The sequence below is a fragment of the Nannospalax galili genome, unplaced genomic scaffold (assembly GCF_000622305.1).
Source record: "Nannospalax galili isolate Female #2095 unplaced genomic scaffold, S.galili_v1.0 scaffold1124, whole genome shotgun sequence".
Classification (NCBI taxonomy): Eukaryota; Metazoa; Chordata; class Mammalia; order Rodentia; family Spalacidae; genus Nannospalax; species Nannospalax galili.
In genome coordinates, this window is record NW_008351693.1 from 761,983 (window position 1) to 789,159 (window position 27,177).

General features: G+C 40.5%; 1 protein-coding gene across 2 annotated transcripts in view; it reads left to right on the forward strand.

Moving 5' to 3' along the window:
• The window catches only part of Usp33 (ubiquitin specific peptidase 33), a 63,634-nt gene that overhangs the window by 8,090 nt on the left and 28,367 nt on the right, over positions 1 to 27,177 (forward strand). For both annotated transcript variants that reach the window (XM_008848645.3, XM_008848646.3), the window contains exons 2-11: positions 8,305 to 8,440; positions 8,603 to 8,656; positions 9,059 to 9,121; positions 11,275 to 11,424; positions 13,170 to 13,272; positions 15,123 to 15,192; positions 18,920 to 19,033; positions 19,483 to 19,561; positions 21,075 to 21,492; positions 25,689 to 25,829. In XM_008848645.3, the coding sequence (XP_008846867.1) occupies positions 8,360 to 8,440; positions 8,603 to 8,656; positions 9,059 to 9,121; positions 11,275 to 11,424; positions 13,170 to 13,272; positions 15,123 to 15,192; positions 18,920 to 19,033; positions 19,483 to 19,561; positions 21,075 to 21,492; positions 25,689 to 25,829 (1,273 nt within the window). In that variant the 5' untranslated portion in view covers positions 8,305 to 8,359. The remainder of the gene's footprint in view (positions 1 to 8,304; positions 8,441 to 8,602; positions 8,657 to 9,058; positions 9,122 to 11,274; positions 11,425 to 13,169; positions 13,273 to 15,122; positions 15,193 to 18,919; positions 19,034 to 19,482; positions 19,562 to 21,074; positions 21,493 to 25,688; positions 25,830 to 27,177) is intronic.

The following is a 27,177-nucleotide window of genomic DNA, read 5'->3' on the forward strand; positions in this document are numbered from 1 at the left end:
GATTGATTTTTCTAGAATTTCCATGGAATCATTTATATAGTTTTTTTATTATTTTTATTTTATGTGTGTGTATTGCCTGCTTGTAGGTAATTGCACCCGTGTCGTGCAATGCCCACGGAGGTCATAAGAGGCCATTGGATCCCCTGGGACTGGAGTTAGACAGTTGTTAGCTGCCATGTGGGTGCTGGGATTCAAACCTGGGTCTTCTGCAAGAAGAGCCAGTGTTCTCATTATTTTTTTTAACCAGTCAGCTCTGTTCAAAGGGGCAAGGCTGCCAGGGGAAGAGTTAATTACTCATCTCCTCCCCAAGAATAAAAGGTCATTTACAAATTAAACACCAAGGGACATAAGCCCTGGAAGCAGAACTGGCTCTGACTCCCTGTTTTGTCTCTTCTCATGTGACAGGGAAGCTTTACTTCACTTGTCCTTCCTCAGTTTTAACCAGAAAAAGACGGTTTAAGGTCAACACTCTGTATTTAGCAAGGGCTAAATCAGTATCAGTGGAAAAGTTACCAAATTAGCGCATTTTTCCATTGCCATAACAAAATACTAATGACTGGGTAAGTTATGGATAAATGAAGTTTGTTTGGGCTTAGAGTTATAGAAGTGGGAAAGTTCAAGAACATGGCACCAGCACCTGCTCACCTTCTGGTGAGGGCTTTGTGCTGCATGACAGCTTGGCAGAGAAGTGAAAAGGAAGTAGGCTTGTGTCAGAAGAGATTGCATGCAAGAGGGGAAAACTAATGTGCTTTCTAACAGCCCACTCTTGCTAGAGGGACTCCCTCCCTTCCTATAGATGGGCTCCATTCTGGAGAAAGACATTAACCCATTCATGAGGGTAGTGCCTTGTGAGCTAAAATCACCTTCCACTAGCCCCACCTCTTTCTAAAAAGCATGTTTTTATGTCTATGAGTATATTGCCTACATGTATGTAAGTGCACCTATATCATATAATGCCTAAGGAAGACAGAAGAGGGCGTTGGATCCCCTGGAACTGGAGTTACAGACAGTTGTTAGCTTCTATGTGGGTGCTGGGTTTCTAACCCAGGCCCTCTGCAAGAGCAGCCAGTGCTCTTAACCACTGAGTCATCTCTCCAGCCCCTAGCTCTACCTCTTAAATGTCCTGCCACCTCTCAACACCTCTCAATGCCATTACCATTGGAGACAAGGCCTCCAGGGCGTGATCCTTGGAGGGAGAAACTGTATCCAGACTACAGCAGTTCCTGGTCGCAATGTAACACAAGTAACTTTATCAACAATTTACCAAGTACAAGGCACTAAGCAAGAAGTTTAATCTGTTGAACAATTCTATGAGCATATACTGTCATTACAACTGCTTCAGTGACTAGAAAGATAAGGTCACAGAGGTGAAATATCTGCACAAAACCACATAGCTACAAAAAGATCAAGCCTGTGCCTGAATACAAGACAGTAACCTGCAGCAGGCTGTTCGGTGGGCATTTCTACCAATAAGGTAGCCTCCACCTATGTGTGGTTGTTGAGCACCTCATTCATTCATTCATTCATTCATTCATTCATTCATTCATTCTTTGAGACAGGGTCTCCCTGTAGCCCCAGCTGGCCTGGCACTTGGTATGTAGACCAGTCTGGCCTGGATCAAGATCTGCCTGCCTTTGTCTCCCACCTTTTAGAATTCTTACTAGCATTTTATGTTTGTTTTTACTGCTAAGGATTGGACCTAGGCAGTACTGTACCATGGAGCAACATCTCACTAAGTAGCCCAGGTTGGCCTTGAGCTTGATCCTCCTTCCTCAGCCTTCTGCATAGCTGAGATTGCAGGTATACACCACCATGCCTTCCTGGCAATTTGTTTTCTTGCTGTTAAATCCCAGGTCTCATGCATGCATGAAATGACAGCCAAGACTTTTCTCTGGCTTCCTCACACTTACATACGTGTGCACACATACACACACACACACACACACACACACACACACCTGCACAAATTTAAATACATTTGGTGATGGGTTAGGATTTCAGTCCTGAAACTTGGAGATTGTACACTGAAGTATTTATTCCCTCCATAAAGGTAGTATGTTCAGAAGTTGAGTGGACTTTAGTCCAGATGGGCAGTTGAGCAGTACATTATAAAGCAATGGATACAGTCATTTCCCTCTGAAAAAAATGTCTAGATGGTGCTACTGTCACACTATGGCTGAGAACTACCAATAGTCCAGCCAGGATAGACAGGGAAGAGCTGCCGTGTGTAAATGACAGAAGCAAGGACACTTGAGGCCATACTGAAGAAAGCCTTGATTCTGTGCTAGTATTGAGTTTTCTTTATTTTTTATATTCTTTTTAAATGTTTTATTATTTTCATGTATGTGACTATATTGTGTGCATGTCTATAAGTGCACTCATGTTATGCAGTGCCTGTGGAGATCAGAATAGGGCATTAGATCCCCTGGAACTGTAGTTACAGATGATTATTAGCTACCATGTGGGTGCTGGGAACTGAACCCGGGTCCTCTGTAAGAGCAGCCAGTGCACTTAACTGCTGAGCCGTCTCTCCAGCCCCAGTATTGAGTTTTCTTGTTGCTCCCTTGGTTGTTCCCAATTTAGCCACAGGCTTCTAGAGGAGTCTTGTGTTTTGGGGATCTATATCTGTGGTCTGGACAGGCAACGTTTCTGAACGTGACTCATCTCACTGTGTCAGGTTTAATAACTGATCCCCATCTCCCCAACTAGACCATGAGAATGGAATGAAAGCAGACACGCCTTCTTCCTTCTGATGTATATGTACTTTGGGAAGAAATTGAACTAAAGAACTTAGTTGTTTGTGTATCTGAATACCCTAAAACCAATAGATCTTTTTCAAATAAAAGGATCATTTTGTTGCCATATAGAATAAACTTACTAAAACAAGGTAGCCAGAATACCGAGGACTTTCTGTTTTGACAGTGTAATATTTAATTATAGGGAATAATGTATAGCCTGGGTACAGTTTGGGAGCATGTGTTTACATGCACTGATTCTCAGTCAACTATTTAGAAATAGGAAAACTAATAGCAGAACATTGAGAGCATGTATTTTAGTTTGAGTTTTTACTTTAAGATTTAAAAGGAAAAATTCATCTTAGAGCTTTCCAGTCCCAACTCCAGTTCTTCCTTTGAGGTAACTTACGTTGAGTCCTATTCAGAAAGCTGTGAGAATATTTCCACTCCCTAACAAAGAGCAAGAGTGGAACTTGAGAGATGTTTAGTTTTTGTTTCCTTTCCTTTCTCTTTGAGGTGCTGCCTTGCTGTGCTGCCCAGGCTGGCACTGAGCTCGACCCTCCTGCTTCTACCTCCTCATTCTGGAGTTACAGACATGCATCACTGTGCCCAGCTTATCTTTTTTTTTTTTTTTTTTTTTTTTTTTTTTTTTTTTTTTTTTTTTTGTTTTGTTTTGTTTTGTTTTTGAGACAGGATCTCACTATGTAGCTCTCTCTGGCCTGGGCTCACTTTGTAGAACAGGCTTTCCTCAACTCACAGAGATCTGCCTGCCTCTGCCTCTTGAGTGCTGAGATCAAAGTTGCGCTTATCTTAATTTTCTCTTGTGCAGGCAATACACGCATACACATAAAATAAAATATTTAAAAAAATGCTGCTAAAAATACCAGTATTACCTGTATAGAAATACAAGATTTATAAATACAAAATTACTCAGTAGGTCCTAAGTATGAAGCACATCTAGTGCTTCTTTTTGATCCCCTAGACTGTATTGCAGCAATGCAAGGATCATGGCACACCAGATCTGCCAGTAATGTGAAGGCAAGTGAAGCATGAAATGTGGCCAGGTGTCAGAATTCCTGAGAGTATGTTTCCTAATGCTCAAGATCACTTCTGTAAGCACTAGGCTGGAGAGAGGACTCGGTGCTAAGAGCATTTCCTGCTCCTGCGGAGGACCCGGGTTCAGTTCCACCACTCAGGTCAAGTAGCTTCAACTGCCTGGAACTCCAGCTCCAGGGAATTCAGTATCTTGTTCTGTCCACACATGTGCATACACATATACATACACAGACACTTTTTAAAAATCCCTACATAAGAATAGAGGGGAATGATAGCAAACTGTCAAAACTGCTTAAAGTAAGAACTTAGTGAAGAGACAGCCTACAGAATGAGAGAAAATCTTTGTCTATACATCTGACTCCAGGATTCAGAGAATTAGAATTTACAAAGAACCCTAAAATTAAACACCTCAAAAATCATACAATCAATGGACAAATCAACAGAATAATCTCAAAAATAAATGAAAATGACCACTAAATATTTGAAAACTTGTTCAACATCAGAATCTGAACTATCAGGGAAATGCAAATTAAAACTGATTCTAACAGTCAGAATGGCTCTCATCAAGAAAACAAATAAGTGTTATCAAGAATTGGAGAGGGAACCCTTATTCACTGCTAGTGGGATTGTAAACTGGTAGCCACCATGGAAATCAGTGTGGAGGTTCTCAGAAAAACTGTAACATCGAGCATCTAGCCGTACTACTGCTACGTAAAGGACGCAAGTCAGCATGCCACAGAAATACTTGCACATCCATGTTTATTGTACACTAGTCATGATAGCCAAGTTATGGAACCATTTTAAATGTCTGTCAACAGGTGAGTGGATAAAGAAAACATAGTGGACGCCTTTAAAGCCCAGCACTCTGGAGGCGGATCTCTTGAGTTCAAGGCCAGCCTGGTCTACATAGTTCCAGACCAGCTGGGGCTATAAAAAGACGCCCCCCATAAATATGTGGTAGATACACACACACACACACACACACACACACACACACACACGAGTTTTATTCAGCTATATAGAGGAATGAAATTATGCTGTTTGCAGGAGAATAGGTGGAACTAGAGATAATCGGTTAAGGTGAAATAAGCCAGACTCACAAAGACAAATACCATGTTTTCTGTCTTATATGGAATCTAGATTGTATATAAAACTGGAAATGGGCTTAAATAAAGCCAATTTGCCAAGTTCCTTCACTGAATAGGTGTTTTAATATGAGCCTACAGTAGGAAGGTAAGTGACCAGGACTTTAAATTGGGCACTGATTGACAGTATAGCAGTAGGCCGAGCTGGCCTTAAACTCTTAATCCTTTTGCCCTGCCCCCACCTTTGTGTGTGTGTGTGTGTGTGTGTGTGTGTGTGTGAGAGAGAGAGAGAGAGAGAGAGAGAGAGAGAGAGAGAATGTAGTCCTGGGCTAGCCTGGAACTCGCTGTGTAGACCAGGCTGGCTTCACATGTCCAGAGATCCACCTGCCTCCATCTCCCAAGATAAACAAGTTAAAGGCATGTGTCACCATGTCTGGCTTCTGCCTCAGCCTCGTACATGTACCACCTCTGGCTTAAAAGCGGTGCCTTTGGGCTGGAGAGATGGCTCAAGTAAGAGCATTGACGCTCTTGCAAATGCTCTAGCCCTAAACTTTTTTTTTCAGTCTTTAGTAGCTTGCTTCCCCCACCCCCACTTCCCGAGACCCTGTCTCTTTACAACATGCACGTGTTTATTCTATCATCTTTTTTTTTCTTTCTTTCTTTTTTTGATCTTTTTGAGACAGGGTCTTCTTGTAGCTCTAGCTGACCTGGAACTGGCTGTGTAGACCAGGATGGCCTTGAACTCACAGAGGTCCATCTGCCTCTGCCTCCCAAGTTCTGGGATTAAAGGTATGCCCTACCAAGCCCGATTTAGGCTTATTTTTTTCATCTTCTATTTCTGGGTGTCTCTCTTTATTTTTTTTAAATTTATTTTTGGTCTTTTTCAGGCAGAGTTTCCCTGTAGCCCAAGCTGTCCTGTAACTCGCTATGTAGACCAGGCTGGCCTTGAACTCATAGAGATCTTGCCTGCCTCTGCCATTCAGTGCTGGGACTAAAGGCACACTCCACCCCCCTGGTTTTTTTTTTTTTTTTTGAGACAGGTTCTCACTATTAGTCATGGCTGACCTGGAGCTCTCTATGTAGACCAGGCTAGCCTCTAAATCACAGAGTTCTACATGCTTCTGCCTCCTGAGTGCTAGAATAAAAGTCATGTGTCACCATGCCTGCCCTTTCACATTTTTTTTAAAATGATGGTTATTTATTTTGCGTGTGTGTGCATACCTGAATGTGTATGTGTACCATGTGCATGCAGGTGCCTGTGGAGGCCAGAAGAGGGTGCCAGATCCCCCAGAACTGGAAGTTGCAGGTAGTTGTGAGCTGCTCTACATAGGTACTGAGAACCAAACTTGGATCTTCTGTAAGAGCAGTAAGTGCATTTTAACTGTAGAGGCATTTCTCCAGCCTTGCAGTTTGAATTTTAAAAAAGACTTCCTTTTGAGCTTTTAAAAGACAGTGCCAAAGTAGCTTTTGGTACAGGGATAACTTTTATTCCCCACTACTGAGGCAGTGCCCTTCTGAATGCTCTGTTCCCTCTGTTATCAAGTCTTTCAACTGACTGGTGAGAACATAAGCAGCCTTGTGTAAAACTTTAAGAATGTCCCTCCCTGCTCTAACCTGTGGGTCTTTCCCTGTCTTGCCCTAATCTCTGGTTTTCACTCCTTTGTGCTCAGCTAATGTGTGATGGTGGCCCCTTGCAGCTTTCCCAGAACTTGCTTATGTCTGTGTTCTTTTCTCTTGACTGCTCCACCCTGTGAGTGTCCCACCTGTCCTCCCTAAGTTCTGTACTGTCTCTCCAACCCTGAAACCACCCCCTTCTTTCCTGGTGCCGCTCTGAGGACTAGACATCCTCTACAGGCTGACCTGGGCAGTCATCTGGCTTACCTCATTTTCATCTTATTGGGACCAATGTTCTGCACTGTCTGTTGTCTGGTGCCTAAAATCCATTTTTTAAATATATTTTGTCTTTATTGTTTTAGTTATTTAAGGGGAAAGGGTAGATTTGAACGCTGCTGTTTCATTTTAACTGGCGGTAGATGTACTTGGGAGATAAGAGATGAGAAATAGGTGAGAAAGAGTGTCATAAACATAAATAAGAATAGAGAGCATTATAGGTGCTTAAATTTAACCTCATGCTCTGAAAGCCTACAGTGTGGCTTACTTAATTTTTTTCTTTTTTTTGGTCTTTTTGAGACAGGGTCTCCCTGTAGCCCCAGCTGTCCTAGAACTCACTGTGTAGACCAGGCTGGCCTTGAACTCACAGAGATCTGCCTGCCTCTGCCTCTGAGGGCTGGGATTAAAGGCATGCACCACTGTGCCTGGCTACTTAATATTTTTTAAACATTTAAAAATTGTCTTACTAGGACTGCAGAGATGGTTCAGCAGTTAAGAGCACTGGTCGGGTTTCATCTGAACACTAGGGAGGCAGAGGCAGGTGGATCTCTGTGAGTTCAAGTCCAGCCTAGTTTATATAGCGAGTTCTAGGTCAGCTGGGTCTACAGAGAGACCCTGTCTCAAAAATAAATAAGGAGCTGGAGAGATGACTCAGTGGTTAAGAGTACTGGCTGCTCTTGCAGAAGCCTTGGGCTTGATTCCCAGCGTGGTGGCTAACAACTGTTCGTAGCTCCAGTTCCAGGAGATTTGACACCCTTTTCTGACCTCCATGGGCATTGCATGACACAGATGCACTTACATACATGCAGGCAGGACATGCATACACATAAAATAAATAAATAAATAAAAAATTTAAAAATTTTAAGCCAGGCCTGACAGTGCACGCCTTTAATCCCAGCACTCGGGAGGCAAAGGCAGGTGAATCTTTGTGAGTTCAAGGCCAGCCTGGTCTCCATAGCGAGTTCCCAGCCAGCTGGATCTACAGGGAGACTCTGTCTCAAAAAGACAATAAATAAAAAATCTTAAAAAAAATAAAATGAACAGGTAAGTCTAAAAACACATTCTTTTGCAGGGCAAGCTTGTATATGCCTTACATAATTTTTTAAAAAATATTACTTTTAGCCAGGCGTGGTGGCGCACGCCTTTAATCTCAGCACTTGGGAGGCAGAGGCAGGTGGATCCCTGTGAGTTCAAGAACAGCCTGGTCTACATAGTGAGTTCCAGGACAGCTTGGGGCTACAGGGAGACCCTGTCTCAAAAAGACCAAATATATATATATACTATTTTTATTTTATGTGTATGAGTGTATTGCCTATATGTGTGTAAGTACACCTGTGTTGTGCAGTCCCCTAGGAGATCAGAGGAAGGAGTCAGATCCCCTAGAACTGGAGTAATGGACAGTTGTTAGGTGCTGGGAATCGAATCTGGGTCTTCTGCAAGAGCAATCAGTACTCTTAACCACTGAGTCATCTCTCTAGTCCCATAATCTTTTGTTTTAATCACTTTTAGCACATTAACATTTTCTAATTTTCCTGTAGGCATTGATTGCCTCATTTGGAGAGCCTTGGAAAACAAGAAAAAAATTCTAACAAAATGACGACTTTTCGAAATCATTGTCCACATTTGGATTCAGTTGGTGAAATAACAAAAGAGGATTTGATACAAAAATCTCATGTAAGTTTTAGATTAATTCTCCTTAAAAGGTCATATTCACTTTTAAAATACATTTAAAAAAATAATATAATACTCGTACCACATTTAAAAAATATGTTATTACTGAATTGTATATATTTGACTGTGTCAATACAGCAAATATCCTTTGTATTTCTTTTCTAGGGTACTTGTCAAGACTGTAAAGTCAGAGGACCAAATCTTTGGGCTTGCCTGGAGGTACATGTATATCTATTCTTGTAAAGTTTGCTATTATAAATTTTTAAATAATGACAGCAATATTTTTGATACTTGAAAGAATTTTGTAAGTGAGCATACTTTTAAATATCATTAATAACAAAACATTAAAGTTCAAACTTTGTATGGATTTTAATTTAAGCATTCTTATAGGGCATTTAGTAAACCACTCAGATATTTTATGCTTGCTTTTTATTGGAAATGATACAACTTTCAGCATAGAATATTTATTCTGGTCTTTGTGCTTCGTATCTTTTAGTAAAGTTGTCTAACTATAGAAAGCAATTCAATCATTGGGTTAAAACAGGTATAAATATAATTGTAATTAGTATTATGAATTTATGCATATGTTACAAACTACTCTCCTTGTATAATCATTTATAGAATAGATGTTCCTATGTTGGCTGTGGTGAATCACAAGTAGATCACAGCACCATACATTCTCAGGTATGTATATAATTATGTGATGCACAATAATTAGTGCTGGGGATTGAACCCAGGGCTTTGCATATGCTAAGCATTTGCTGTGTTACTGAGCTGTACTCTCAACTCTGCAATATAATTTTTGGAAGAGAGCTTGAAGGAAGGGGAGAATCAATAAAACAGTATTAATTCAAGTTGTACTTTAGAATTCGTGAGTGTTTTGTTTTGAGGTGGGTTTCCCTGTGCCCAGACGGGCTGGAACCCGACACTCTCCTGCCTTTGCCTTTTCCATGTTGGGACTGCAGGTGTGTGACACCTCACCAACCTGGAGTCCTATGTTTTTAAAGAGATTTATGCATTAAGACTTTGCTCATTCTCAGTGAGAGGTGTGTGTGTGGGGGGGAGATTAATAGGAAAATCAATATTAGATTTATGGCTATCTTTAATACAGTACTGATGTGAGAAGTATATACCCAGGTATGTGGAGGTGTTTACTAGGATATTACATTATGGTTAGAGAGTAGATGTGTAAGTCTTTGTTTCTTTTTAAATTTAATTAATTGTGTTTTATTACTATGTGTGAGTGTGTGTGTGTGTGTGTGTGTGTGTGTGTGTGTGTGTGATAGCACATATGTGGAGGTCAGTGTCAATTTTGGGGAGTTAAGTTTTTTCCTTCCACTGTGGTTTCCAGGAATCACACTCAGGTCATCAAGCTTGTGCTGTAAGTGCTTTTACCACCTATTGGGACAGTGCTGAGTTTCATGATAGCATAGCAGCTAACTTCCTCATACTTTAGCTCTTATCACAGTCCTTGCTCTGCAGTACCTTTTCTACATTGTTCTGGCTGTTCAGTGCTTTCCATGAAACTGACATGAACCTTGTGTTAGTATTAGGCAGCTCTCCCCTTCTAAACTGTAGATTTCTCAAATGAATGGTATCTTAAGATGCCTGTTGGTGGGGCTGGAGAGATGGCTTGGTGGTTAAAAACACTGTTCTTGCGGAAGACCCGGGTTCGAATCCCAGCCCCCACATGGCAGCTAACAACTGTCCGTAACTCCAGTTCCAGGGGATCCGACAGTCTCTTCTGTCCTCCACAGGCATTGCGTGACACTTACCTACATGCAGGCAATACACACATACACATACACATAAAATAAAAATAATAATTTTTTTTTTTTTAAAGATGCCTGGTGGTATCTCTGTAGCATCAACTGTTCTCAACCAGGTTTCCTCAAGAGAATTAATGAAGCCCAGGACTCTAAGGCATCATTGTGCACAGCTTACTTCTCTTCTGTGCATCTAGATGATGCTTGCTATGTGCCACTCACACATACAAAATAAAAATACAAATTTAGAAAATCGTGTTGTTTATGTAGCTCTTTCTGCAGGGCTCAGTCCTCATGCATCACCCTGAGAAAGGCTATAGATTTCTCTATCCAGGACCTTTCCTCTCCTATTGCTGAGGTGTGTTTTACTCTAACTCAAGTACTTTGCATTTTTTTGTAGCTCTGTTTTCCTGGATTTTTTTGAAAATCAAGGTATTATGTAGCCCAAATGGGCCTTGAATTCATTGTGTGGTGGAGGCTGAATTTGACCTCATGGTCCTCTTGGCCCGCCTCCTAGATCCTGGGATTAGGCGTGTTACCACACTGCATTATAACTTTCCTGTTGCTGACTGCAGGGAGAGGACTTGTCGACTGAATTGATCCTTGTTTATGAATGGGAAGGGGAAATGGACAATGGAATAACTTGTAGAGTAGGTTGTTCCTATATACAGTATTTCAGCAGCTGATCTAAGGAGGAATTTGGATGTGTGTCTACATTAGCTCTTTTGAGTATTTTGTTGAAAGGCTAGTGGTTCATTATGTGACCTTTGAAGAAACATTTTCTTTTTTAAAAAATATTTTATTATTTTTATTTTGTGTGTATGAGTATATTGCCTGCATGTATGTGAGTGCACCCATATCCGCGGAGGTTAGAAGACAGCTTTGCATTCCCCTGGAACTGGAGTTAAGCATGGTTTGTAGCCTCCATGTGGGTGCTGGGAATCGAACCTAGGTCCTCTGCAAGAGCAGTCAGCGCTCTTAACCACTGAGCCATCTCTCCAGTCCCTGAAGAAACATTTTAAAGTGTATCTAATTGTGATCCCTTTTTTCCTCTCCTGTGAAACTGCGTAGGAGACAAAACATCATCTAACTGTGAACCTTACCACTCTCCGAGTGTGGTGTTATGCTTGCAGCAAAGAAGTATTTTTGGATAGAAAATTAGGAACGGCTTCATTGCCTCATGTAAGACAACCTCAACAGACACAAGAAAACAGTGTCCAGGTAAGCCAATTGCCTTTATTTTAAGCATTCAGGTAATTTCAGAATTTGTCATGTGGTTGAAATTTAAAAACCAAGCCTGTGTGCCTTACCTGTTCTTTAAAAAACTTTATACTGTGCCTCCAGTGCCCTGCTTTGTTCTTGAATAGTACAGAATAATAGATTAGGGTAGGCCTGAAGATGGAAAAGTTCTAAAGAATTAAAATCATGGTTTTTGAATTTATTTTTATTTTATGTGTTTGAGTTTTTTTGTATGTTTGTAAGTGTACCGTGTGTGCAAACAGAAGAAGGCATTGGATCCCCTGGAACTGGAGTTATGGCTGGTTGTCAGCTGCCGTGTTAGGTGCTGGGAACTGAACTATGGACCTCTGCAAGAACAGTCAGTGCTCTTAACTGCTGAACCACCTCTCCAGTCCCACTACTGAAATTTAAAAGCCTTTGGTAGGGAATGACAAGTACTAGTTTAGTTCCCTTTTCCCTGTTTTCTCCCCTCTGCCCTGGCATTATTTTACTGTAAGCATTTGACTACTTATTGAAAACCAGGTAGAAGATACTAAAATTTAGCATCAGTCTTAAAGATTTTTCCCCTTTGGATCAAGAGACTTAAAAAACATATAGCCGGGTGTGGTGGCGCACGCCTGTAGTCCCAGCACTTGGGAGGCAGAGACAGGCGGATCTCTGTGAGTTCAAGGCCAGCCTGGTCTACATAGTGAGTTCCAGGACAGCTGGGGCTACAGGGAGACCCTGCTTCAAAAAGACAAAAAAACAAAAAAATGAAACAAAACCATATATAAGTTTGTTAGAGAATGATCACTTAATTCTTTAAAGAACTATTTGAACCACTTAACTGTCAATAGGAGAGTACAAAATAAACCTGGTAATAAGTATTGGAGAAATTGGGGAAACCTGTAAGTAAGTTGAGTGTGACATGAAAAAGCTTTCACTTTTTTCTTATGGGAAGCTCTGAAGATCTGAAAAGACAGTGCAGAACAGTGCACTCTGGAGACTTGTAAAGCAGAGTGTGATATCACTAAATTAGATAATATTAGTTGTGTTTAAATTCAGAAAAATCCATTATGAAAAGTGGTTGTGGGGCGCTCAAGAGACGGCTCAGCATTTAAGAGCGCTTACTGTTCTTACATAGGACATGAATTACATCCCCAGACCTATACTGGCTGCTCATTATCCCCTATAACTCCAGGTCTGGGTTCTAGGATCTGACTTCCCTGGCCTGTGCAGGCATCTGCACTCACGTGTACATACTCACATACGTACACAGAATTTTAAAAAATGAGTCTTTTTAAAAAAGTGGTTGATATAAGAACATATATTAATAAAGCTAAGATGGTAATGTAATTCATTAGTATAGATACTTGTTTCCCACAGATTATAAATGTAAGTTTTACAATAATTGCTAATGCCACAAATTTTTAGGGATCTATTTAAAAAAAAATATTTTATTATTTTTATGTGTATGTGTGTATTGCCTGCATGTAGGTAAGTGCACCTGTGTCATTCAATGCCTGGGGAGGTCAGAAGAGGCTGTTGGATCTCCTGGGACTGGAGTTATGGACAGTTGTTAGCTGCCATGTGGGTGCTGGGATTCGAACAACCAGTGTTCTTAACCGCTGAGCCATCTATCCAGCCCCATGAATAATTATTATTGGATAAATGTTCCATAAATTAAAGTGTTTTTTTTTTTTAATGTAAGGATTTACTCAAGTATACTATATCTTTCTGTTACTAAGGATTTTAAAATACCTAGTAATACGACATTGAAAACTCCTCTGGTTGCTGTATTTGATGATCTGGATATAGAAATAGAAGAAGAAGATGAACTTAAGGCCAGAGGTAAAGCGATCCTCCTGTGTGAACACTCCTCTTGTGTGCACTGCCCATTTCATTAGGAAGATGTGTGATTGAAAATTTCAAATTGATAGATAAGTGTGACTAGAGATAATGTTAAAGAACTGACAAATTTGTCCTCCTAAAATTTTATTTGCGGGTGATGCAAGCTTGGTGTGTCTGGTATTAGTCTCTCAAATCTGGACTTAACTCTTTTGGAACTGAGCCTTTGGACCTTTTGTTAAACTTGGCTTTTGATGTTAAGCTCGTTTTAGATTATTACCTGCCAGTTATAAAGGTTGGTGGAGGCAACAGGCTTTGTAAAGAGAAAGCCAGGCATGGTAGGTCTGTCTCGGCTACCATACCTCACTCCCCAGTACACACAAAAAAAGAATTTCCAAGGGGCAGTTTTTAAGGCTCGCAAGCCTTAATATAAACTTTAGATTTTCTGCTTTATAATTGACACTAGGTATATATTTAGTGTATATTAAAATAATTATTGGGAATTAACACTTCGGTATAAGTTTAACATTACTCAAGAGGATATATAAGTACTTGATATATTTCCATATTTTAGCATATTGATTTATCCCACAGTATTAATTTTATTGGTATTTATCCACAAACACTAATTCAACCATGTTTTCGGGACTTCTAAGAGCTTTAACTTTCCAGGCTAGGGGTTTAGCTACTGGCAGAGCACTTGCCTTCTTCTGTCCTGGCTCTAGATTTGATCCTAGATTTGACTCTAGACTTGAAAAAAAGAGTTGACACTTTTCGTTCTAAACCCCAGTGGCACTTGCAATTCTATGTACTCATTTGATCATTTATTACTTTCTGAGGCTCGTGGATGAGCTCAGGACCTTGTGTGTCTATTAGACAAGCACTCTTCCACTGAGCTGCATGAAGCCCTGTGGTTTTATTCTTGAAGTAGTTATTTCTTGTTTGTTGTTACTGTGCTGGGAATTATCTTCGGGCCTTGAAAATGCTAAGCACATATTCTGCCTCTGAGTTATGTCCCCAGTACCTGTTTTATCTTTTAATAATGGAATAAATTAATGAAAGTAAACTTGACTATGTATGGAAGAGGTAAAAAAAAATGTAATGCCCTGAAAGGGAAGGAAACGGATGTCCATTGTCCGTTACAATGTAAATATTTTGCATCATCATCAAATGATTTTCTCATATAATTATACTTTGATTGTAATGAGAATTTCAAGCCTTTAACTTGTATCCTTTTTTCTTTTCTTTTCTTTTTTTTTTTTTTAAAGACATAACCCTGTCTGGCCTGGAACTATAGAGCAGGTTTGCCTTGAAGTCACAGAGATCACATGTCCTTGCCTCCCTAGGTGCTGGGGTTAAAGGCATGTGCTACCATGCCCAGCTTAACTCATATTCTTAAAAAAAAAACAAAAAAAGGATTCTTCATTACATAACAGAAAAAAAAGATTAATATTTATGTGTAAATTTTACAGGTTAAACTAACAAATCATTGAATTTACCCAAAGCTTAAACAGTTGGAGATTGAGGCTGGATGTGGTAGTGCACATTCTTTAATCTAAGTATTTGGGAGGCAGAGACAGGAAAGAGTTCAAGGCAAGCCTGGAAGTCACAGCAGGTTCCAGACCAGCTGAGGCCGCATTGTACAGCCCTGTCTTTTTCTTTGTTTTGTTTTTTTTCTAGTACAACCCTATCATTTAAAGAATTTTTTTTTTTGAGATTGAAAGGTTTCCAAAGCACAGCATCTAAGTTGTTATAAGTTTTAATTTTTGAAATAGTTGTACCTAATAAACACTCAGAAATCTGTGTCATTTATGTTTTATTGAGTGATGCTGTAACATATTTGTTCTTAATAGGCCTTACAGGTTTGAAAAATATTGGAAATACCTGTTATATGAATGCAGCTCTGCAGGCTCTTTCTAATTGGTAAGTAGAGGATTGATTTGTTTTTGTTTATATGGGTTTAAAGGTCACTGTTTGAGCAGAAGACCATGCTATTGCAGTAGCTGACTAACTTCTGAAGTAAAAAAAGCAGGAATCTGGGTTAGGACATAGCCCACTATAGTCCCAGTGGGGTTCTGTGTGTATGTCTATAAGGTTTTTGTTTTTCTTTTGAGTCATACGAAGCCAAGGCTGCTCAGGAAACATGTAGCTGAGGATGACTGAATTTCTGATCCTCCTGCTTGTCCTTTTCAAGTACTGGGATTACAGGCATCCACAAACACACCTGGTTCATACCTGTGGTTTTCTAAAACTGGTCGTCCTGGCTTAGACTTCAGGTACTTCAATATCCTTGGGCAGAGTATTTGTTTTTCTTTTTTACAGTGCTGGGGCTCAGACACATGGCCTCATGCATGCTGGGCAAGTGCTCAACCACAGAGCTGTACCCCGACAAAAAATTTAGAAGATTTATTTGTATTTTATGTGTCTGAATGTTTTATCTGTATGTATACATGTTGTATGTATGTGTACCATGTGTGTGTGTGCCTGATTTCCCTTGGCGTCAGAGTCAGAAAAGGGTGACTCCCTTGGAACTGGAATTATAGATGGTTCTGAGCCACCATGTTGATGCTGGGAACTGAACCCTGGTCCTTTGCAAGAGCAACAAATGCTCTTAGCCACTGAGCCATTTCTTCAGTCCCAGGAAAAGTGTTTATTTATATATATAAAATAAGAGCTTGAACTTAGTTAATTCCTTAAGTTACTTTTAGTTTGGAAATCCTATGAGGAGCTGGGGAGGTTAGAAATAATGGTGCTGCCAGGTGTGGTGACACACACCTTTGATCTAGCACTTGGGAGGCAGAGGCAGGTGATCTCTGAGTCTGATACCAGCCTTGTCTACACAGTGAGTTCCAGGTCAGCTGGGGCTACAGGGAGACCCTGTCTCAAAAAGACCAAAAAAAAAGAAAAGAAAGAAATAATGGTGCCTTGCTCAGTCTTGGAACACATGAATTGGAGAGAGCCTTTTTTTTTTTTTTGGTTTTTTTGAGACAGGGTCTCTCTGTAGCCCCAGCTGTCCTGGATTCTCTATGGAGACCAGGCTGGCCTTGAACTCACAGAGATCTGCCTGCCTCTGCCTCCCGAGTGCTGGGATTAAAGGCGCGCACCACCATGCCCGAAGAGACAGACTTTTTAAAGTAGAATGAGTGCTTGCCAGGATATGGTTGAGTAAATAGAGAATGGGGGAAGCAAATGTGAAGTTTAATAATGCAATCATGTTATGAGGGAACTATATGCTAATACTATTGCTATTTTATTTCATGTTTAATCTTCTGTGTTTTTTGAGACAGGGTCTCGATGTGTAGTCCAGACTGGTCTTGAACTTGCTATGTAGGCAATTAGCCTTGAATATAATCTTTCTGCTTCAACTTCTTGAGTGCTGAGATTCCAGGCATGTACCACTATTCCAACTGGCCCCACACCCAGTCCTATGATTTTAACCCATAAGAGAGTGAAACAGAAAGCAGGCCTAGGTAGCTCATGCCTGTACTCCAAACACTTGGAGGTGGAGGTAGGAGAGTTGCAAGTTCAAGACCAGCCTAGGCTACAGAGTGAGACTCTGTCTCAAGAAATGAATGAGGGGCTGGAGAGATGGCTCAGCAGGTAAGAGCACTGGCTGTTCTTGCAGAAGACCTGGGTTCGAATCCCAGCACCCACATGGCAGCTAACAACCATCCATAATTCCAGTTCCAGGGGATCCTATGCCTTCTTCTGTCCTCCCTGACATGCACTGCACGACACAGGTGTACTTACACACATGCATGCATAACACTCATACACATTAAAAGTAAAAAAGAAAGGAATGAATGAATGAAAGGAGAAAGAGAGGAAAGCTAAATAGAGAAGTTTAACTTTACCAGGGCTAGTAGCTAGTATTAGAGCAGAATTCTAAAGATGAAATTTTAGTGTTTATGTTTGTTGCTTTAGTTTTTTTTTAAGTTTCTTTGGTTCTAAGGATGGAACCCAGGGCCTCATGCCTATTAGGAAGTGCTCTACCACGAATCTGTACCTGCAGCCTGTTCGTTTAGATCCTTTTTGGTTACTGTACAATACTGCCTCCATAAATTTACTTTGCATTTTAAAAATTTCATTGACAAGATATAGACAGTAAAGGTGTGGTCTTTGTTGGGTTGGTTTCGTGACTGTTGAAGCACCTTTGTAGATGATCAGTGTTTTGCAGGCAGGGCTTACTTGGTCCTTTCTTGAGTCAATTTCCTAGAACTAAGAAGAGTGATCAAAGTTCCCTCAAGGTAATGAGACTTCATAAAAGATGGTACTGCATTCTAAGTTGCTAACTTCAGGAACCAACGTATAAAATGTAGACGATGGGCCGGCAAGATGGCTCAGCAGGTGAAGGTGCTTGCCAGCACAATCCTGGTGACATGAGCTCGATCCCTAGAACCCATATAAAGATGGAAGGAGTAAACTCCACATCTCTCCCCCCTCCCATCTCTCTCTCTCTCCCTTTCTCTCTCTCTCTCTCTCTCTCTCTCTCTCTCTCTCTCTCACACACACACACACACACACACACAAATAATAAAAATGTTTTTAGATATAGAAGATGGTTAGAAGAGTAGATTCGCTTGTAAGTTTGAAACACCATGACAGTTTGGGCATTTGATATAAATGTAGTTTGGATAAGATGGCTGAGGTTATACAGATTTGGCCGTCACTGGTATATAGGTGGGAATTTAAGATAACCCAAGAAAGAGCATATTTGGAAGAGAAGAAAAGTCACAGGATTATAGTCCTGAGAAACCCTGTATTTTGATGCCTAAGAACAGGAAGAACAGTAAGAGGGGGAAGTTGCCTAGGAGGGAAGAGGAAGAGTAGAAAACGTTGAGATTTGTCAACAATGAGGCAGCTGAGCACGATGGTACATGCCTATATTTCCAGTATTCAGGAGGAGCTGAGCTAGGAGGATCATGAGTTTGGGGCCAGCCTGGGCTACATAACAGCCTTCCCTCCTTTTCCTTCCTTCTTCCCTTCCTCCCTCTCTCCCTCTATTCCTTCTTTCTCTTCTCTCTACATCTCCTCCCTCTCCCTTTGTGTCTCTCTTTGTCCCTCCCTCCCTCCCTCCCTCTCTCCCTCCCTCCTTCCTTCCTTCTGTCCTTTCCTCCCTCCTGATAAGATATTCAGTGTGTAGCCCAGGCCAGGCTGGCCTTGAACTCATGGTGATCTTCCTGCTAGTGTTTCCTAAGTGCTGGGATTTTAGATGTGCCCTACCATTCCCAATTTCAAGACTCTGAAAAAGAAAAACTTATAAAGAAGGGGGTAGGCCAGATATGGTGCTGCATGCCTTTTATCCCAGCACTCAGAGGGTAGAAGCAGGCAGGATCTCTTTGAATTTGAAGCCAGCCTGGTCTGCATAGTGAGTTCTAGGTCAGCAGGGCTACATAGTGAAACCCTGTCTCAAAAAAGGGAAGGAAGGGTAGTCAGTGATAGGTGTTACCTGGATCTGGCAGCATGGAGGACTGTGATTTGATGGGGCCAAATCTGATTGATTGAACTCCTTACACTGCAGAAGGTTAAACTAGAAGGGAGAAACTGTAGAAGGGGCAGAACGTGTGCTGCCAGTTCATTGGCATTAGGATTCAGCTGAATTAGAATTCAGCTTTGATTCTATTGTAACATTTTTCTCTTTTTAAATTAGCCCACCTTTGACACAGTTTTTTCTTGACTGTGGAGGACTAGCTAGAACAGATAAGAAACCAGCTATTTGCAAAAGTTATCTCAAACTAATGACAGAATTATGGCACAAGAGCAGGTATGTACTTAAATATATTTACCTTTGTTATATTTAAAAATCAATAGTAAAATATGAAAAGAATGCAGACCTATTTATAGGGCTGAAAAAAACATGGAAGAGAGAGTTGACACAGTTCAGTGTAGCCTTTTAAGCGGTCCACACAGGTGATGCAGGGCTGAGCTGCTGAAGCTTCTGTTCCTGGAATGGTGCTGCATTCAGACATGAGAAGCTTGGTGAATACTCACCTGCTTGCACTGGTTTGGTCTAGAGTTCATCGTTAGGATAATAATTATTTGCTATAATGTGTTCATTTTCTTTTAGAACTATTTGTGAAGTTGCATTTTTGAAAAATACCGTGTATTTGTAATGTGATCATTTAATTAGGAGAGGAAAGTAATAAAAAATTAATGTAATTCACAAAAAATTAAAATTATAAAAATTTGTATTTAAAACTGTTTCTTTTTCAGACCAGGGTCTGTTGTGCCTACTAATCTGTTTCAAGGAATTAAAACTGTAAATCCAACATTTCGAGGCTATTCTCAGCAGGTTAGTTATTGCTTTATTAATCTTTTTTAAAAATGTGTATGAGTGTATTGCCTACATGTATGTAAATGCACATGTGTTGTGCACTGCCTACGGAGGTCAGAAGAGAGCACCAGATGCCCTTGAACTGTAGTGACAGATGGTTGTTAGCTACCATGTGGGTGCTGGGAACCAAATCTGGGTCCTCTGAAAGAGTAGCCAGTGCTGTTAACTGCTCGGTCACCTCTCCAGCCCCCCTTTGTTAATCTTTAATAAATAGAAAGTGCTATTATGCATTTTTATTTGAGTCTGATCTGTTTTGATCATTGTTCCTGTGTATCTTTGTTTTTGGTTTTTTGAGACAGGGCCTTACATAGCTCAGGCTGGCCTTGACCGTCAACCCTCATCCTCTTCCTTCTACCTCCCATGTCCTGGGATTACAGGTGTGCCCCACCATGCCTGGCCATTTAGTTATTTATTGTATTGCTTTGGATCCAGTGAATGCCGTATCTGTTGTATGCTCAGCCAGTGCTCTACCATTGCCCTGCCCCTTCTAACTTCTGTGAGCTTTCTGAGAGCTCTTCTTGGGCAGTTCCTGTTAACTCTAGTAACATTTCGTGAGTGTTTATACCTGGTCCTCACATTTCTCCTTTTTAGACCTTTACCTATTCCCTAATACCTTTTCCCATAGATATTCTTGGATCTCCGGAGATCATCCAGTGATATGATTTGGGAAATTTGTTATTTTTTTTTTAGATTTTGTGTGTGTGTTGTGTTGTGTTGTGTTGTGTGTATGTAGAGTGTGTGTGTGAGTGCAGGCATATACTTGTCACAGTGCATGTGTAGAGGTCCAAGGATAGCTTTGTGCAGTTTGCTCTCCTTCTACAGTGGTTTCTAGGGATCGAACTCAGGTTGTCAGGCTTGTATGGCAAGTGCTTTTACCTGCTGACCCATCTTTCCAGCCCAGGAATTGTATTTTCAGTAAGCTCTTCAGGTAGATCTAGAATTTCTCTTGGAGACACAGTTCATAAAAGAAAAAGCTCTTAACTTAAACCAAATTTACATATTTGCTTTTAAGACATATTGCTGATTTCTGATTGTCACATGAGGAAAATCCTTATTTTGTTATCTGTTCAGTTTTTTATTTTTTGGTCTTTTTGAGACAGGGTCTCCTCGTAGTCCCAGCTCGCCTGGAACTCACTAGGTAGACCAGGCTGGCCTCGAACTCACAGAGATCCGCCAGCCTCTGCCTCTCAAGTGCTGGGATTAAAGATGTGTGTCACCATTATCCAGTATTTTAATAGCAGCTGTATTAAAAGCTGACATCCAGTTTTATTAAAAAGTGTTGTTTTACTTGTAGAACTTTTGGAGTGTATTGTATCCCAGCCCTCTGGTGCATTATGGTCTACACACTGGTGGCTATTTGCATTGTGCTTTACAAACTGGAATCTGGTCAATGCTGTACACATCAGGATGTCTCCTCCTTTAGGTTCTCAGTACATTTCTAGACTGGTAACAGGTTTTGTTGATATGCTAGGATGCCCAAGAATTCCTTCGATGTTTGATGGATCTGCTTCATGAAGAATTAAAAGAGCAGGTCATGGAAGTAGAAGACGACCCTCAGACCCTGGCTTCTGAGGAGACCATGGACGAAGAGAAGAGCCAGTCGGACGTGGATTTTCAGTCCTGCGAGTCTTGTAGCAGCAGTGAGAAAGCTGAGAACGAGCCTGGCTCCAGAGGCTTTCCTGAAGACAACAGTGAGACCACCATGCTGATTCAGGACGATGAGAACAACCCTGAGATGTCAAAAGACTGGCAGAAAGAGAAGATGTGCAATAAAATCAATAAAGCAAATTCTGAAGGAGAACTGGATAGAGACAGAGACGCTGTGTGTGAAACCATTGATTTGAACAGCCAGGAGACTGTCAAAGTGCAGATACACGGCCGTGCTTCAGGTGACAGTAGTTCAATTGTGAAAATGATTACGTTTCATTTGTGGACACTGAGTGCTTAACTCATAGTGACCTCTGACCTTGTTTTTGGAGGCAGGTTCTTATTATGTAAACCTGTTGGTGCGGAACTCACTATATAGACCAGGCTGGCCTCATGCAACAGAAATCTGCTTACCTTTGCCTCTCAAATGCTGGGGTTAAAGGTGTGCGCCACCACACCCGGCTACTTTTGGAACTTTTAATTAGTAGATTTGTAGATCAGTGCTATAGGAATGTTAAAGTCATAAAATTAGAAAACTGAAAATACTATAATTTTATGGGTCATTTATTTAAGAAGTTATCTTTCTTTTTAACCAAATACTCATCAGGATTCTTTTTTTTTTTTGGCTTTTCGAGACAGGGTCTCCCTGTAGCCCTAGCTGTCCTGGATTCACTATGGAGACCAGGCTGGCCTCAAACTCACAGAGATCCACCTGCCTCTGCCTCCCGACTGCTGGAATTAAAGGCGTGTGCCACCATGCCTGGCCCAGGATTCTTTTATGTAGTTATATAATACTCAAAAAAAAATTGGGCTCTTTGGAATTTTCCCTTATATTTCAAGCAAATTCTGTTGATCCTGAGGAAAAACAAAATCACCCATTTTTTTTAAATCACCCAATTTTTAAAATCACAAACACTGTGGCTGCCACTGTAGATACACTGGATATGTAAATGAACCCTCTTATAAATACATTATGTCATATTGGTCAGTCTTCCTTGAAGAAAGGGCAAATAGCCAAATGAAAGACATTTGAGATAAAGCTTTGCATATTATATTTATTTCTTTAAGAACTAATGTATTTGGCATAATGATTTCTCTAATTTATAAAATTAGAGTATCAAATTATGTGATTTTTCAGGACCAATAAGTTAAAAAAAAAAAGTTCTATCCCTGTAATTACTGAAGAGAGCTACTAAGCAATTTAACTGTTTGAATGAATCCAAAATTCCTTCTTGAAGAATACTATTTCCTTAGCCTTACAAAGTCCTGTGGTTTACTTGTACGTGCCTTCTAGTCAAGAAAATGAGTACTTAAGCTCTTTAGTCATACCTTAGTAGAAGTTTTTTAATCAATAATACACAAAACGTCAGTTCTGAAAGATGGCCTAGGCTGCTATCCACACCTTCCTTGTCAGAAGCCTGAGGAAGCATGATTCAGGGACACATTGGCCTTTATTGCATGTTTGTGTGTTTGTCCTTTTTTTTTTAAGATTTATTTTTATTGTTTTAAACTATGTGTATGTGTCTGTGCTTGGGTATGTGTATGCCTGAGGAAGCCAGAGGTGTCAGATCTCCTGGGCAGTTGTGAGCTACCTGATGTGGGTATTGGGAACCAAACTCAGGTCCTCTGGAAGAGCAGTATGGCACCCCATCCCCTGTGTTTGCTTTTACTGTATACTAACTAGATAATGAGTTTAAACAGGACTGAGCTTTCTAGAAGTTTTACATCAGACTCAAGATCATATAGTGCTCAAAACCTAAAGTATTTACTATCTGTCCATTTACAGGACATACTTTTGAACTTCTGAAACCATTGGTTGCTTTCTGTTCAGAAAGTGAGGCTTTCACCTTCAGTATTGTGAGGTCTTATTAGTTAGCCGTTGATATTGTTATCAACAGTTTTTTTCCCTCTCTTTTCATTTGTGTCATCATTGAACACAGTCTCTTGCCTTGGAAGACATGTTAGAAATCAACAAACTGTCAAGATAGCATGCATCAGATTTATAATTTTTAAAATTTATTTTTGTTTTTTTAATTGATTAATTTTTTTGTTTTTTTGAGACAGAGTCTCCCTAGAGTCCCAGCTGGCTTGAAACTCGCTATGTAGACCAGGCTAGCTTTGATCTTACGGAGAACCACCAGCCTCTGCTTCTTGAGTGCTGGGATTAAAGGCATGTGCTATGATGCTTGGCAATTGAAAAAACATATTTTGTTTATAATTTTTATTTTATGTGTATAAGTGTAGTGCGTGCGTGTATGTAAGTGCACCTGTGTTGTGCAGTGCCCACAGAGGTCAAAAGAGGGCGTCAGGGATGGAGAGATGGCTTGGTGGTTAAGAGCATTGGCTGTTCTTCCAAAAGAAAGACCTGGGTTCGAATCTCAGCAACCACATGGAGGCTAACAACCATTCATAGCCCAGTTCTGTAGGCACTGCATGACATAGGTACACTTACACACATGCAGGCAATACACTCATACACATAAAATAAAAATGAATAAAAAATAAAAAAGAGTTTTAGCTGGGCATGGTGGCACACACCTTTAATCCCAGTGCTCTGGAGGTTACGGGAAGCGGATCTCTCTGTGAGTTTAAGGCTAGCCTAGTCTACATAGTGAGTTTCAGGACAGCTGGGGCTACAGGGACACCCTGTCTCAAAAAGACAAAAATAACAACAAAAAACCCCCAGGGCATCAGATCCCCTGGATCTCAAGTTATAGACAATTGTTAGCCACCATGTGGGTGCTGGGAACCAAACTCAGGTCCTCTGCAAGAGCAGCCAGTGATTTTAATCACAGAGCCATCTCTCCAGCCCCATCAATTTTTAAAAATTAAAATAATTTTATTTTTATTTTGTGTATATGAATATTTTGCCTGCATGTATACAAGTGCAACTGTGTCATGCAGTGCCCACAGAGGCCAGAAGAGGGCGTCGGATCCCCTGGAACTGGAGATTCCCATGCTTGTTAGCTGCCGTGTGGGTGCTAGGAACAGAACTGTCCTCTGCAAGAGCAGCCAGCTCCCTTAACTACTGAGCCATCTCTCCAGCTCCCTATTTTTATTAATTATGTGTATACGTGTGTCACTGTGTGGGTATGTACATGTGAATGCAAGTGCCAGTGGCAGCCAGAGGCATCAGATCCCCCAGGAGCTAGAGTTACAGGTGGTTTTGAACCACTGAATGTGGTTGCTGGGAATTGAACTCGGATCTTCTGGAAGCGTAGCATGTGCTCTTAAGTGCTAAACCAATGCTCCAGTCCAATTTATGCTTTCTTAATTCATCTTACAATTTAGTTCTGAAAAGACTTTTCCTAAGTAAGAGACACAGCTCATTTTTATTAGTGAGAATAAACATAACTAATTTTGCCTGGATTTTTTTTAGATGTATTTTATGTGTATGTCTGTTTTCCTACATGGGATTATGTGTACCAAATGTGTACAGGCGCCTTCAGAGGCCAGAAGAGGGTGTCGGATCCCTTGAACTGGAGTTATAGGTGTTGTGAACCGTTATATAGATGCTGGGACTTGAACCTGGGTCCTCTTCAAGAGTAGTAAGTGCTCTGAAGTGCTGAACCATCTCTCTAACCCCCAAATGCCTGAATTTCATGTTTGATTTTGATTTACTACATTAATTTAAGACAATAATCTTTTTTCTTGCACTTAAAAAAAAAAATCGTGGACTTAGGGGTGTGGCTCAGTGGTAGAACACTAGCATAGCCCTTTTTTGTTTTGTTTTTTGTTTTGAGACAGGGTCTCCTGCAGTCCCAACTGGCCTGGAACTCACTTTGGAGACCAGGCTGGCTTGATAGCTTAGCATTCTTGAGGTTATATTCCTTTCCCAGCACTGAAAAATTTTAAATAAATAAATAAATTTATTAGAGAGATGGCTCAGCAGTTAAGAGAATGTAGTGTTCTTCCAGAGCACCCATATTCCAGCACCCATGTTAGGTGGCTCAAAAGCCTGTAACCTTCAGCTCCCCCGGGGCCTCCATGGGCGCCTGCACTCATATATACATACTGTATACAGACAGCACAGTAGAAAAAAAAATCTTAAAAAGAGAAATGAAGGAGCCTCAATCACTGTGGTGTGTGCCTGTCATCCCAGCATTTGGGAGGTGAGGGCTGGCAGATCAGGTGATCAGGAGATCCCCCTTGGCTGCATAGAGTCTGAGGTCAGCCTGAGCTACATAACACCTTGTTTGAAGAAAAAAAGAAAAACAACCGTTTTAAACTTCGGAATGGCTTTTCTGAACTGGGGCACATATGTTGTCTTTGGCTCTGTTTTGCCACTACCACTTAGCAAGCACTTGACCATCCAGCATCGCAGCTGGCATTGGTTGGCATGTGCTGTCTTCAGAATATCAGACTAAGGACCCTTCACATTATTAGTTTTATTTAATGATTTTAGTTCAAGGTAATAATAAAAATTTAACTATTACAGGATACAACACTGATGTCCACTTGAATGACCTGTCTACACCACAGATTCTTCCATCAAATGAAAATGTTAATCCACGTTTCTCAACAAGCCCTCCTAAGTCAGGCAGTTTGTGGCCAGGATTGACACCACCCCACAAAAAAGGTAAGAGAATCCCCTCATTCAGATTCTTTCCATTTTAAGTTTTAGTTTACACTGCTAATTCTGATCTGATATTTGATAAAGTGTTGGGAAATACTATTTGATCTCTTGAATTAATAGAGAATTACACAACCATGATTAGAAGTTTTTGGGTCTGTGTTACTCTACTTATAAATTTTTTGGCATAGTTTAATTTACTTTTAAAAAATTTCATGAGTTTCGGTGCTGGAGAAACTCAGTGGTTGAGAGCACCCACTGCTTTTGCAGAGGACCCACGTTCAATGCCCAGCACCGACATGGTGGTTAACAACTGTCTGTAACTCCAGTTCGAGGGGATCCAATACTGTAGCCTTCTGACCTCCGCGGGTATTGCATGACAGAGGTGTACTTACACACATCTGGACAGTACACTCATACACATAAAATAAAAATAATAAATAAAAATTTTTAAAAAATTAAGAGTTTTAAAACACATGACATTTATTTGTTATCACAAACAAAATTTATAACCGTTTTAACACCCAGAATAGTTCTTGCATTCTACTTTGTGATTAGATTGTCCTCCACTCCTGAAGGTCTGACACACTGGCACTGAGTCACTCCTGTTTGGCCTTTCTCCAGATGCCCTGTAAAGGGGACCATATGGTACAAGACTTCTGTTATTTACCATAATACACTTGAAAACTGGGTACTTTGTTGCATATCTGAGTGGTTTGTTTTCATTGCTCACTTGTGTTTCAGTTGTATCACTAAACCACTGCTTATTCATTCACTCAGTAAAGGACTTAATTGTTTGCAGTTTTTGCAGTTATGAATAATGTGGCTATAAACATTCATGTATAGGTTCTTGTACATCCGAGGTTTTTGTTTGCCAAGGATAAGGACCTAGAACTCGGTTTCCTGTGTTTTATGTTCATTTTATTCTTTATTAAAAATTAAAAAAAATATTATTTTATGTGTATGAATATATTGCCTGCACGTATGTAAGAGAGCCTGTGTCATGCGATGCCCGGAGAGATCAGAAGAGGGTATCAGATTCTTCTGGAGCTGGAGTTATGGATGGTTGTGAGCCACCATATGGGTGCTGGGAATTGAACTTGGGTCCTCTATAAGAGCAGCCAGTGCTTTAATCACCAAGATTTAGCTAGCCCCTTAAAGATTCTTAAAAACATCAGAAAACATAAGCCAGCATGATATCTGTGGATAAAAACACCTGCTATTTGAGCCTGAGGATCAGAGTTTTATCCCCAGAACCATAATAAAGGTAAAAGGAGAAAACTGACTTCACAGTGTTGTTCTCTGACCTCCACACACTTGCTGTGGCATTTGAGAAGCCCATGTACACACCATA